The sequence below is a fragment of the Anolis sagrei genome, chromosome 7, assembly GCF_037176765.1.
Source record: "Anolis sagrei isolate rAnoSag1 chromosome 7, rAnoSag1.mat, whole genome shotgun sequence".
NCBI classification, from domain to species: Eukaryota; Metazoa; Chordata; class Lepidosauria; order Squamata; family Dactyloidae; genus Anolis; species Anolis sagrei.
In genome coordinates this window covers 37,846,469-37,858,965 of record NC_090027.1, presented here as the reverse complement: position 1 = coordinate 37,858,965, position 12,497 = coordinate 37,846,469, and the positions used below count along the sequence as shown (strand labels likewise).

The 12,497-nt window shown below is 42.0% G+C and overlaps 1 protein-coding gene across 4 annotated transcripts in view; it reads right to left on the bottom strand.

Annotated features, from left to right (window-relative positions):
• Positions 1-12,497, bottom strand: part of TRIM29 (tripartite motif containing 29) — a 66,152-nt gene that overhangs the window by 32,053 nt on the left and 21,602 nt on the right. For all 4 annotated transcript variants that reach the window (XM_060787373.2, XM_060787374.2, XM_060787375.2 and 1 more), the window contains exon 2: positions 1,552-1,647. In XM_060787373.2, the coding sequence (XP_060643356.2) occupies positions 1,552-1,647 (96 nt within the window). The remainder of the gene's footprint in view (positions 1-1,551; positions 1,648-12,497) is intronic.

Sequence of the window (12,497 nt, the reverse complement as noted above, 5' to 3'; positions counted from 1 at the left end):
TTATATGGTTCTAATTGGACTCCCCTGCTAAACTGGAACAATTGGGAGATATGGATGGCGGCCATTGAGAGATCCATCCATAAGATTCACCGTAGGCTACTTGTATTTCCTCTCATGGTTTTTGAAAGGATAATGCAAACATAAGTTAGAAAACTATGGAACGCTGCACTCTTAGGAAAGACAGCAGGATAAATATATCACAAGGAACAAGCAATGAAGGATTTTTACATGAATTCAGATAATAGAAAACTTTACATTCTCAGGGGTTCTCTTCACAACTTGGCACGTGTGAGAGGGCTTTGCATATTTTGCGGTCCGTAATTTTCGCAACACCCTCAGATATGCCAGGATGAATGCCGGCAAGCGAGATAAGCAGAAATCTTGGGCAAAGGTGCCAGCACACAACAAAACTTTAATGCGCTGAGCTTAAGTTCCCCAGAGTGTGAGAACACGCTGTGTGTTCTAGGCTTGATGCCAAGTCCATTGCACAGGAGACATTTTCCCAGTCCACGAGGTTGGTCAAGCTCTCAAGAGGTCCTCCAAAGGAAAAATGCGGAAAGAGAGAGAGTGGAGAAGAAACTCACAAAGAGGGAAAATATTAGATGAGAGGAAAGTTTGGGAGTGAAAAGGACAAGGTGAACAACAAGGGCACATCTACACTATAGAACAGGCATGGGCAAACTTTGGCCCTCCTCGTGTTTTGGACTTCAACTCCCACAATTCCTAACAGCCGGTAGGCTGTTAGGAATTGTGGGAGTTGAAGTCCAAAACACCAGGAGGGCCAAAGTTTGCCCATGTCTGTTCTATAGTGCAGATGTGCCCTTAAAGGCTATTAGGAATTGTGGCAGTTGAAGTCCAAAACACCAGGAGGTACAAAGTTTGCCCATGCCTGTTCTATAGTGCAGATGTGCCCTTGAAGGCTATTAGGAATTGTGGGAGTTGAAGTCCAAAACACCAGGAGGGCCAAAGTTTGCCCATGCCTGTTCTATAGTGCAGATGTGGCTTGAAGGTTATTAGGAATTGTGGGAGTTCAAGTCCAAAACACCAGGAGGGCCAAAGTTTGCCCATGCCTACTATAGAATTAATGAAGTTCGACACAACTTTAACTGCCATGGCTCAATGCTATGGAATCTTGGGAGCTGTAGTTTTCAAGGTCTTTTGCCTTCTTTGCCAAAGAGTGCTGGTGCCTCGACAAACTGGACATCCCCAAACCTCCATAACAGTTAAAGTAGGGTTTAATTTTACAGTTTAAATGCATTTGGAAAAGAAGAGGAGGAAGCAAGTCCATCAGCAATGGTGGTGAAGGACAAGAGCAGTAATCGCTGGTGGTCTCTATGGTATTGAAGCAATTCTAGGTTTTAGTTTGAACATTAAGGTGCTCAGCTTATTTGGGGCTGAGGTAGAGATATTTAATGTTCAGACTAAATCCCAGAACAGATTCATACATGTGACATGGAGAACAGCAGCTGCCACTGGGTAAGAATGTAGAGACTTATGGATGGAAGGAAGGCAGGAGGATGGAAGGGAAGGAAGGAATGGCGTCATGCTCACCTTGATACGGTCCCGCTCTTTGTGCCATTTATCCACCTCATCCTCAAGTTCAATGATCTTGAGTTGTAGCTGCTCCTTTTGCAGAGAGAGTTCAGTCTGGGGGAGAAAAAGGAGACCAATGAAAGTGTGTTGCACAAAGCCAGCTTCCAGGTCTGTAGATACATCATGCTGTGTACACCAGTGGTTCCCAAACTGTGGCCCATGGACCACAAGTAGTCCGAAAGAACTAAAACACGGTCCACGGCCTCACTGTTTAAAAAGAGCAACTGGTCTCACAAAGTGCCTAGGCTTATTAAATATAGTTTTCTGTGGGCAAGCAGATGGTGACTACTGGATGACATATGTTCTGTATCAGAAGCTACAGCTGATGTGGTCTATCTGAATCAGCATCCCAAATAGCCAAACCGAATCTAAAGTTGACCAAAAACCAATTCGCAACCCTTTTGGTACTAATGTTGGAGAGTGGTCCCTGGTCAAAGTGGTTGCTGGTCAAAGTGGTCCCCGATCTTAAAAAAATTGGGAACCACTGGTGTACACATTTGGCCATGGATCTCAGTACCCACAAGATATAGTTTCCTAGCAAGATGTTTCATATCTCTTAGCCAAAATGCTAGGACCACACATCCTAACTGTTCAATATATTTGTTGACTTTTTTTTGACCCAGATTATGAATCCCTTGTGTTTAATAAGATATCTTGAAGATGGTACTCAAGTCTCAACAAGACATCTATTGACCTTATTTATTTATTTATGATATTTGTATCCTGTCCTATCTCGACCTCCGCAGAGGGACTCAGGGCGGCTAACAACCGACACACCATGGTGTCCACAACCAAAAGCATAAACATACAATTTAAATAAAAACAATATAAAAACAGTATAAAAACATTCAAACAATCAAACAGTTGCTGGTTTAAGTCATCATTTTAAAAGCAGTCTGTCAACTCCATTAAAACAATTGCTTTGCCAGCAGGTCAGCCTAGTCTGCACAGGCCTAGACCTTACCCATAGCTTGAATAAAACAGTATGTATCCATAATAATGTTTTGCATGAAACAAAGTTTGTATACCTTGGAACATCAGAAAGCAAAAGAGTCAGTACCTCAGTCAGCTATCTGGACAAGGGTGGCTCAACCCATTACGCAAAGTAAGCATTTGCAGTACAGTTGATTTTGCCCAGGGCGCTCTTGAGGCGTTCTTGGGGGAAAATAGACCTTGACATATGTAAGTTGTAGTTAATGAGATGTGTAGTTCACCTACAATCAAAGAGCATTCTGAAGTCCACCAATTATGGAATTGAACCAAATATGGCACACAGAACTCCCACGACAAACGGAAAATATATATCAGTGATTGGTGTGAGGGGGGGGGGGGGCTTACCGTTGAAAATTACCTAGGGCCGCCTCTGTATCTGGATGATTTTGGAGTATTTCAAAATTTAGAATTCCACCCTCATTAGCTCTTGTGACTTTTGGACCAGCCCATACATAGACATCTTTCCAGTTGGGGAAAATAATCCAACAGCACACATTCAAATGCAAATACACACCAAAGAACTTATAAATGCTAACTCCCAGAATTATAGCTGGAGTATTCTGGGTGTTTTAGGTACCTTTTCCAGTACACACTCTCTCCAACACGCACATACTTTTAAAGGTCCTGAAAAGTCCAATCCATTTCCACAAATGGCTCTAACAAACAGTAGGGTTGAGGGTTGAAGAGGAGAATGTGAACTTGTTCCTCTTCCTCCAGAATGGAGCCATTTGCCAGCTGAGGCATGGCTTGGGGTGAGGAGAGGAGAGGAGGCAGGGAGGTGGATTTCAAAACCCAGCTGCATTTGAAGCAAAGGGCCCTGCCCAAGGTGTGCCTTTTGCAACAATAACAGTTTTTCAGGTAATTACGGGATGACGTCCTTCAGTCTTGCAACAGATAGGCAACGCCCTTGGCAGAAATTTTGTTTAGACATGACCATGGATTCGTTCATCCTGGGTTTTGCCCTTCCATGGCATGATAAGGGCAGGCTGAAGGTGGGAGAGAGTTGCTTGCACAAAGGCTGAGACCCTTGATAGGTACATGGTGGATGGTCCATGTCTTAACTCTGAAGAGCAGCAGTGGTCTAGCCATACCTGGAGATGTTTGGTATTTGCAAAATGGCTCCAACCAAAACATCAACGTCATGCCATTAAACATTTCAGAGGTGAAACACCAGGGCAAATGTGGGCAAGTAGCATCCGAATGCGGTCAAGATGGCAAGAAGTTATGAATGAGGAACAACACACAAACCAGTTTGAGGCTGCAGCGGTTTGCTTTTGTCTTCTTGGAAAGTTGAGATGATTTCCCTTTCTCTCCCCGTTGCTGAGTTAACTGAATGCAAACTAACTTTGCACTTTGAATATGCATACTGCATCTCAATGTGGCGGTTGCATTTACTTTCCATACCTAATTTATGATCTATTAGGTAAATTAATGGTATATGCAAATTGACACTCCATTCCCACAGTAATATCTGTAGCTGGGTCATTAGAGATACAGAAATCGCCCAACAAGTATTTAAAACACACCCCAAGCCAGAGTGCATCTCACGCTGTGGAATTAATGCATTTTTACAATGCTTTAAGTGCCACGGCTCAATGCTGTAGATCCTGGGAGTTGTAGTTTGGTGAGTCACCAGCACTCAATAGCAGAAAATGCTAAAGATCTTGTAAAACTACAGCTCCCTTTCATTTCATAGTATTGAGCCATGTCAGTTAAAATGCACCCATAAGGAGACAAATGGAGTATTCAAATAAACTATTAGATGGCTCCTGCTAAGGTAGAGGTGGAAAGTACATAACCCTCCAAGTCAGTGTATCTCAAGCTGAGGGTTGAGACCCCCGGGGGGGGGGGTTACAAGGGGGTGTTAGAGGGGTCACCAAAGACCATCAGAAAACACAGTGTTTTCTGTTGGTCATGGGGGTTCTGTGTGGGAAGTTTGGCCCAATTCTATCATTGGTGGGGTTCGTAATGCACTTTTATTGTAGGTGAACTATACATCCCAGCAACTACAACTCCCAAATGGCAAGTTCTTTTTCCCCCATACTCCACCAGTGTTCACATTTGGAAATATTGAGTATCCATGCCAAGTTTGGTCCAAATCCATCATGGTTTGAGTCCTCAATGCTCTCTGGATATAGGTGAACTACAATTCCCAAATTCAACGTCAGTGCCCACCAATCCCTTCCAGTATTTTCTGTTGATCATGGGAGTTCTGTGTACCAAGTTCAGTTCAATCCCATTGCTGGTGGAGTTCAAAATGCCCTTTGATTTTAGGTAACCTACAAATCTCAGCAACTACAACTCCCAAATGACAAAATCAATCCCTTCCTCAACCCCACCAGTATTCAAATTTGGGTGCATCGGCTATTTGTGCTCAATTTGGTCCAGTGAATAAAAATATATCCTGCATATCAGATATTTACATGACGATTCATAACAGTAGCAAAATTACATTTATGAAGTAGCAACAAAAATAATGTTATGGTTGGGGGTCACCACAACATGAGGAACTGTATTTAGGGGTCGCAGCATTAGGAAAGTTGAGAAACACTGCTCCAAGTGCTGATGGATTGCAACACCTAGCATCCATGACCATTGTTTAGGCTGGCTGGGGATGATATGAGTCAGAGTTCAACCCCATCTGGGGTATAATTCCAAATTGCTAATCCATGAAAAAGAAGAAAAAATTGGTACATTGGGGAAGTTTTTCAACCGCAGTGCAAAACCTGTGAAACAAGCACTTTTGTGCAAGCAGCTTCTAGTCTCTGGAAGCACATAGTTAATTGACCTGAAAGATGCAAGCCAATGCTTTAGCTTTTTAAAAGTCTATGCAACAAGGCATTAGGACAGTAGCTTGCATAAAAATGGGTTGTACAATTAGCACACACAAAAGCTTCACAAGTGTCAAAACTCCTCTTTGATAAATGCAGGAAATCTTTCACTTTGTCACCCAGCAGAGAGATAATGGTAAGAATATTCGTACTGGAGTATGAGCACAAGATAAGGAATTGCAACCATAATTGCTGCTTCGTATCAGTCTCTCGGGGGCTCTTTTGAAAGGGCAAATTGCATAGGATGGATAAAGAAGGGAAGAGTGTGAAGGAACCCCAATATATGTTGGTGGATGCTTTGTTTGCATTGGATCAGATGATTTTTGTGCATTGCAAGTATTTTCAACATTTCTTTAGGCTGGGAAAAAATAAGATATCTATCTTTTCAGTTTTTACCCCAGTGTACACCAATTCTTCTTAATTCAGTTTAGTTTTCAAAAAGTTCTTGGTGTGAATATCTGAGAGCATGAGTAATAGCCAGAACTTGGCTAGGAATATCCAAGTGTCTTCTTTCAGTTTAGGCTTCAATTAGTATTTGGCGAACCAATCACTTTAGACCTCATTTCCCCCAAGACCAGTATTCCAAATTCAACCTCCATATCCATGAAAATGGTGCCAGTAGTTTTATTTATCCACAAAATATGCCTCTCTCTGCATCATCAGTGTCCTCCAGTATGGTCTTCTTGGACCAGAAGTCCTTCATTTCAGAAAGGTTTTCTGTTATCCACAATTTTGCATGCAAAATTTGGGGATGTATCCAAGGGTTTCAATCCTCATTCAGACTCACTGGTGACCTTAGAAAAATCAGAATCTTTCAACCACAGAAATAAGCAATGGCAAACGTCCTCCAAGTATATCTTGCCCCAAGAACTCCTTAGGATAGGACATACGACAAAGCCAACTAGGAACGACATAGCAGCAACAATCTGGTCTGGAAACTATGAATCCCTCTGAGGAGCTGCTTAGAGCGTTAGGCTGAAGAAGAAAAAGTTAAGGTGGAGACACAAAATCCATGCTTAAATAAGTATTTGAAAGGATGTCATATGGAAGATGAAGCCAGATTGTTTTCTTTGCCTCCAGAGACTAGGACATGGAGTCATGGATGATGATGATGATGATGATGATCCTACTTTCCTCATGATAATGATGATAATGATGATGATCTTCCTACTTTCCAGAGCTGTTTGTATTGGGTTTCATCCCTGACTGCACGAGTCTCCAGTCCTCAATGAGTAGCTAGATAGGATTAGAATGAGGGATTCCTTTCCCCTCATTCCTATGCATGTCTTTTTTCCCATAAGGGGCTCTGTCTTTACTCTCCTTCTTCTCTTGCCACCATCTCCTCCCTTCTTTGAAGATGTAACAATGTAATCTATGTGAGGGATGAAGTAACTTCCTCTTTAAAGGTATTTTTATTGCCCTGGCTTGTTGGCTACATGGTCATTCTCCATTTTGGCCCGTTCTCTTCTGCCTTTGTCTTCCTTCCATTAAGGACGCATTTTGTCATTCACCAGGCAAAATGTAGCTGCATGGATACTTTTGATATTTTATCCTTTTACCTTCCTTAGAATATGAGCTTAGTAAGATAGCTCCAAGAACCTTTTCTATCTAGAATGGATTTTTTTTTTACTTCAATAAATATATATACTGAACCTAAATTTGTGGCTCTGCAATCCTGCGCCATCCTGTTAAATTGAAGCTAATTGTGACTTGCCACACGTACGTTTCTGCTGGTTATGAAGTCTGCTTCTAGCACTCTGCAATTTTTTGGGGGGGAATCACTCCAAGTGAGGGTTATTTTGAGCCTAATGGCTCCAATTCCCAACAGTTTGACAATGAGATCCTCTGATGCCTCGCAGTCCAGTGGAGTCTTCTCTCTGTGGGCTTTTAAACAGAGGCTAGATGTCCATTTGTCAGGAGTGCTCAGATAACATCTTGCTGCATGGAAGAAGGGGGTTAGACTGTATGACCTTTGAGATCACTTCCAATTCTTGGATTGTGTCATTCTACCTTTCTATTGCAGAGCACATTCATTTGGTTCCAGAGAAGTAATGGATCACCACACAATGCAAATCTACGACTGTGTATCTCCGTCTGCTTTTTAAAAAAGTTTCTATTAGATAGCCATAAGGAAAAGCTTTGAATACTTGTGGGTGCTATGTAAATTTTCTTTTCATCCCCTTCATCATGATCTCATGATTTCCTTTTCAGCGCTTCCACTTAGGGGTAATATTGAGCATAAGCCACCATTAATTTCCAGTGACTGAAAGCGAAACACACATCACTTCCTACTTTGCTTGGCTGTCTCGTCGTCTTGATTAAAATGGCCAAGGTGCCGCTTCTGAGCACATTTTCATGATCCTGTAGTGCCACTCATTGAAGCTGGAGAGCAGCTCCTACTCTAAACCTGCGTTGTTTACTCATACAAGAAAACAAAAGGGAGGCAAACACTGAGTTATTACCCTCTGCCAAGTTCAGGACATGAATAGCAAAACTCTCAGAGAAGCTGGCGCTATTAATAAGAAGAGGCTGCGCGGCAATAAATCCAAACGGTAGATAAACATCACCCATCCATATGCTGAATAACTTATGGGGAGGGAGGAACACAGTCAACGTTATCAGATCTCCTGGGTGGACTCCTTTTTTATTATAAATATGATAATTTCTCTCTCATCCCTACAGGCTCAGGGCAGGAAAAACTTTCATCTCGTTTTATCCTTACCGTGCTTTTCCGCAAAGCGAGTTTGCACAAGATCCAATCGTTGGCCCAAGGCCAGTCAAAGAAAATTGTGAGCGAGCAAAAAGCAAGCAAAAAGTTACAGCCAGATCTAAGACTCACCTTTGATTCCTGTTCCTCACTAGTTCTCTTATAGTAGTCACCAGAAAGTAACTTTTGGGGACTGCAAGTCTCAGATTCCTATCTGTATGCTGGCCATGGTGGCTGGGACTTTATGGACCAAGCTATCTGGAGACGTTGGGGAGCTCTTGTCCCAAAAATTTCTAGTTTCTACCACGATCAAGCTAATGGGAGACAGCCTCATGGAACCCTTGAGTGCCTCTTTCAATGCAAGGTTTGGGAAGGAAGTTTCATGAGAACAACTCCATTTGCATTACAAATATGGGAGATGTTCTACAAATATGGGATATGTTCTAGGTCAGTGGTTCTCAACCTGTGGGTCTCAGATGTTTGGCCTACAAATCCCAGAAATCCCAGCCAGTTTACCAACTGTTAGGATGTCTGGTAGTTGAAGGCCAAAAGATCTGAGGACCCACAGGTTGAGAACAACTGTTCTAGGTGGAAGGCATTGCTTACCCAAGTTAGAAGCTCCTGAGCTAGAATGGCTTTTTCAGACTAGATTTCCTAGGCTATGGGATTCTGGGAACTGCATCTCCAAAGGGACTTGAGTTTTATCAAGTTGATTCTATCTTAAGATGATTTCCTTGCCTAGAATTACTCATATGGAAATCTGTCATTGCCTTTCTCTGAGTAACTGTGACTTATCAACACTCATTCCACTCTCTAGTGGTTTTTGGGTAAGGATAGCTCTACCCAAATGCAGATTGCATCCAAGCAAATCCTATGCCTGTGGCTGTAGTTATCAAGTGAGTGTAGACAAGACATATCCCATTCCAAGTCTCAGTACTCATCTCCACTTCCGACTTGAACTGGTTTAGCTGGTTTAGCTGACAGCTTAGCAGCCCTCCAACAAATCCCCTCTGAATAAATCTAACAAAGATGTTATCTTGGTATTAGGTTCATCTTAGGTTGCCAGAAATTACAAATATCTTGAAGATACACAACAAAAACAAATCTTGAAGATACACAACAAAAACCCCTCCAGTATTTTTTGTTTGACATGCGAGTTCTGTGTGGAGGTCTCAGTGGTCTATGGAAGTCAGAGCTGAATCGGTTGAAGGTACTGCAAATCTTATCATCTGTTTTCCATACTCCCCCAAACATATTTTTCTTATTAATCATGATGCTTTAATTATGCTGAATTTGTAACAATGAAAATATATCCTGCATATCAGATATTTACATTACAATTCGTAACAGTAGCAAAATTACAGTTATAAAGGACCAACAAAAGTAATTTTATGGTTGGGGGTCACCACAACATGAGGAACCATATTTAGGAGTCACGGTGTTAGAAAGGTTGAGAACCACTGCTCTAGATAGAACTTGGGTGATTCCAAAGAGGGAGATGACAATGAAGAAAGGAAGGAACTTTTTCTAACCCTTCAGTTATTCATTCATTGTATAATCTCCCATCCTTTTGATCATCCTTGATTAGTAGGGCTGGAAGGTGTGTCAACATCCATCTTTATGGGAGACAGCAGGACAACCAGAGTGATTGCAAATGAAAATTCATCTGTAATTTAGAGTCGCCTAAGTCTCAGTCATTGCAATTGAAATGTGCCCGACCCAGAGATTTATGTGGAAAGAAGCATGAGGACGCTCCTGCACAGTGCATGCCAAATGTTTTGGGGAAAAGAGGGGGGCAAATGTGAGAAAGAACATGAGCAGCAGAGAAGTGCAATTTATTAAAGTGATGGGAGAAATGTGCTTTGTCATATATTAAAAGTGCTCACAATGGGATGGAGAAAATCAGTATAAATCAGAAGGAAGCTCAAACTAAATGATGTGGATGCCTTGGTACAAGCCACAGCTTTTCCATGATCAAGTTGGAGATCAGTACTGGGCAACCTGTATTCCCTTAGATCCTGCAACTGCAGTTGTGGCTTGTGGCCTCCATGTCTAATACAGGCATGGGCAAACCTCAGCCCTCCAGGTGTTTTGGACTTCAACTCCCACAATTCCTAACAGCCGGTAGGCTGTTAGGAATTGTGGGAGTTGAAGTCCAAAACACCTGGAGGACCAAAGTTTGCCTATGCCTGGTCCTGTGAAATTAGGACTAAAACTCAAAGCTGATACTCTATTCCACAAAGATGGAAGCCCTCCATTATTATTATGCACTTTCCAGTAGACATAACCAGAAGAAGCAATCAGAACTTTAGTTCAGTAACTTTGGGAGATTAGTTCCTTAGTCCTGTACTAGATGACAGGAAAGATGTCTCTCTCTTGTAAAGCCTTAGTTTGAAACCCTGGAAGGCTGCTGTCCATAAGATTAAAGGTGGACCTTCGGAGATTGTATTTCAAGTCCTATCAGCTCTTGCCAGAAATGCAGTAAGACATAAAAAGATCTCTGGCACAAAGAGGAACTGCAAATCAGAGAGGAGGACCACCACTGGCATCACCATGAAAGCAAAAAGGGGTGGTTGGTGGTAAAACATTTCGGGTTTTGGAGGTCTTTGGATTTCCAATTTCCATATAAAGGTGGCTCAGCCTTCATTATCAGCCCATAATATCTGCAGAACTCTCCTCCAGCTTTACATTTCAAATGCATTAATTTTCTTCCTGTCAGCTTTCTTCACCTTTTGCACCCACACCTCGAAACTGGGAATACTATGGCATGGGTGATTCTGACTCCAGTATCTATAAAAATGCATTAATTTGGAACAAGAACAGTCCGTTTTAGATACCAAAGGCCTGCCTGAACAAAGAGGCCTTTGCAGCTGGTGGCACCAGGATTGTGGCGCAACTGGCTGAATGTCAGCTGCATTAAGATCACTCTGACCAAAAGGTCATGAGTTCGAAGCCAGCCTGGGTTGGAGTGGGTTTCCAACCAATTGTGTGTAGCCTGTTGTCGACCTTTGCAACCCTAAAGACAGTTGCATCTGTCAAGTAAGAAAATTAGGTACCACCTTGTGTGGGGAGGTTAAATTAACTGATTTATGAGGCCATAAAGAAGACTCCAGCAAAGCATTCCAGCGAGGAAGCATGCGGGGAATGTGGAAGTACTTCATCAGTGTTGCAGATGGACGATGAAAGCGACAGCTCCCCTGGGGGCCAGAAAAAGTTCAATAGCCTCTGTGTATGTCTGTATATGTTTGTATGTCAAAAATTGGCATTGAATATTTGCCATATATGTGTACACTGTAATCTGCCCTGAGTCCCCTGTGGGGTGAGAAAGGCGGAATATAAAAGCTGTAAATAAATAAATAAATAAGGATGGAGGAGATGCTGAAAAAGCCTCCATCAGCGAGAAGTTCCATAGGTCGAGAGTAGCTATCAAAAAACAAAATACTTTGCATCCTAGCAGATGTGCATCCAGTGGAGGTGGGATCAAATTTGTCATGCAAAAAGGATTTGTGGGTTATTAAGAGTTATCACTGTCCAATCATACTTGGGGCAATGTAAAAGTCCAATGAACTCAGAAACACAGTTAGTATAATCATCATCATACAAAAGAGAGGAGAGAGAAAAGGAATTCAATTGGAGTTGGATTATGATCAGGGAGGAGCCGAGAAAAACCCTGGTCTCTCAGAGTCTTAGGTTCCTTCTACACTGCCAGATTGTCCAGATTATCAAAACTGAAAATCCACATTATCTGCTTTGAAGTGGATTATCTGAGTCTACAGTGCCAGATAATCCAGTTCAAAGCAGATAACCTGGATTTTATATGGCAGTGTAGAAGGGGCCTTAGTCTCACAACCAAACCACTACACCAGTGGTTCTCAACCTTCCTAATGCCGTGAGTCCTTAATACAGTTCCTTATGTTGTGTTGACCCCCAACCATAAAATTATTTTCGTTGCTACTTCATAATTGTCATTTTGCTATTGTTTTGAATTGTAATGTAAATATGATTCTTGACATGAATACTCAAATGGCCAAATGTGAACACTGGTGGAGTTTGGGAGAAATAGACCTTGACATTTGGGAGTTGTAGTTGCTGGGATTTATAGTTCACCTACAATCAAAGAGCATTCTGAAGCCCAACAACGATAGAATTGGGCCAAACTTCCCACACAGAATCCCCATGATCAACAGAAAATACTGTGTTTTCTGATGGTCTTTGGTGACCCCTCTGACACCTCCTCGCGACCCCCAGGTTGAAAAACACTGCACTACATCATGTTGACATTACTTATATATAAACATATTCATTGAGCTTGAAAGAGTTTCTTGTTTGGTCCTGGATTACCATTTTAAGACTGTCTCAGACCTTATGATTCC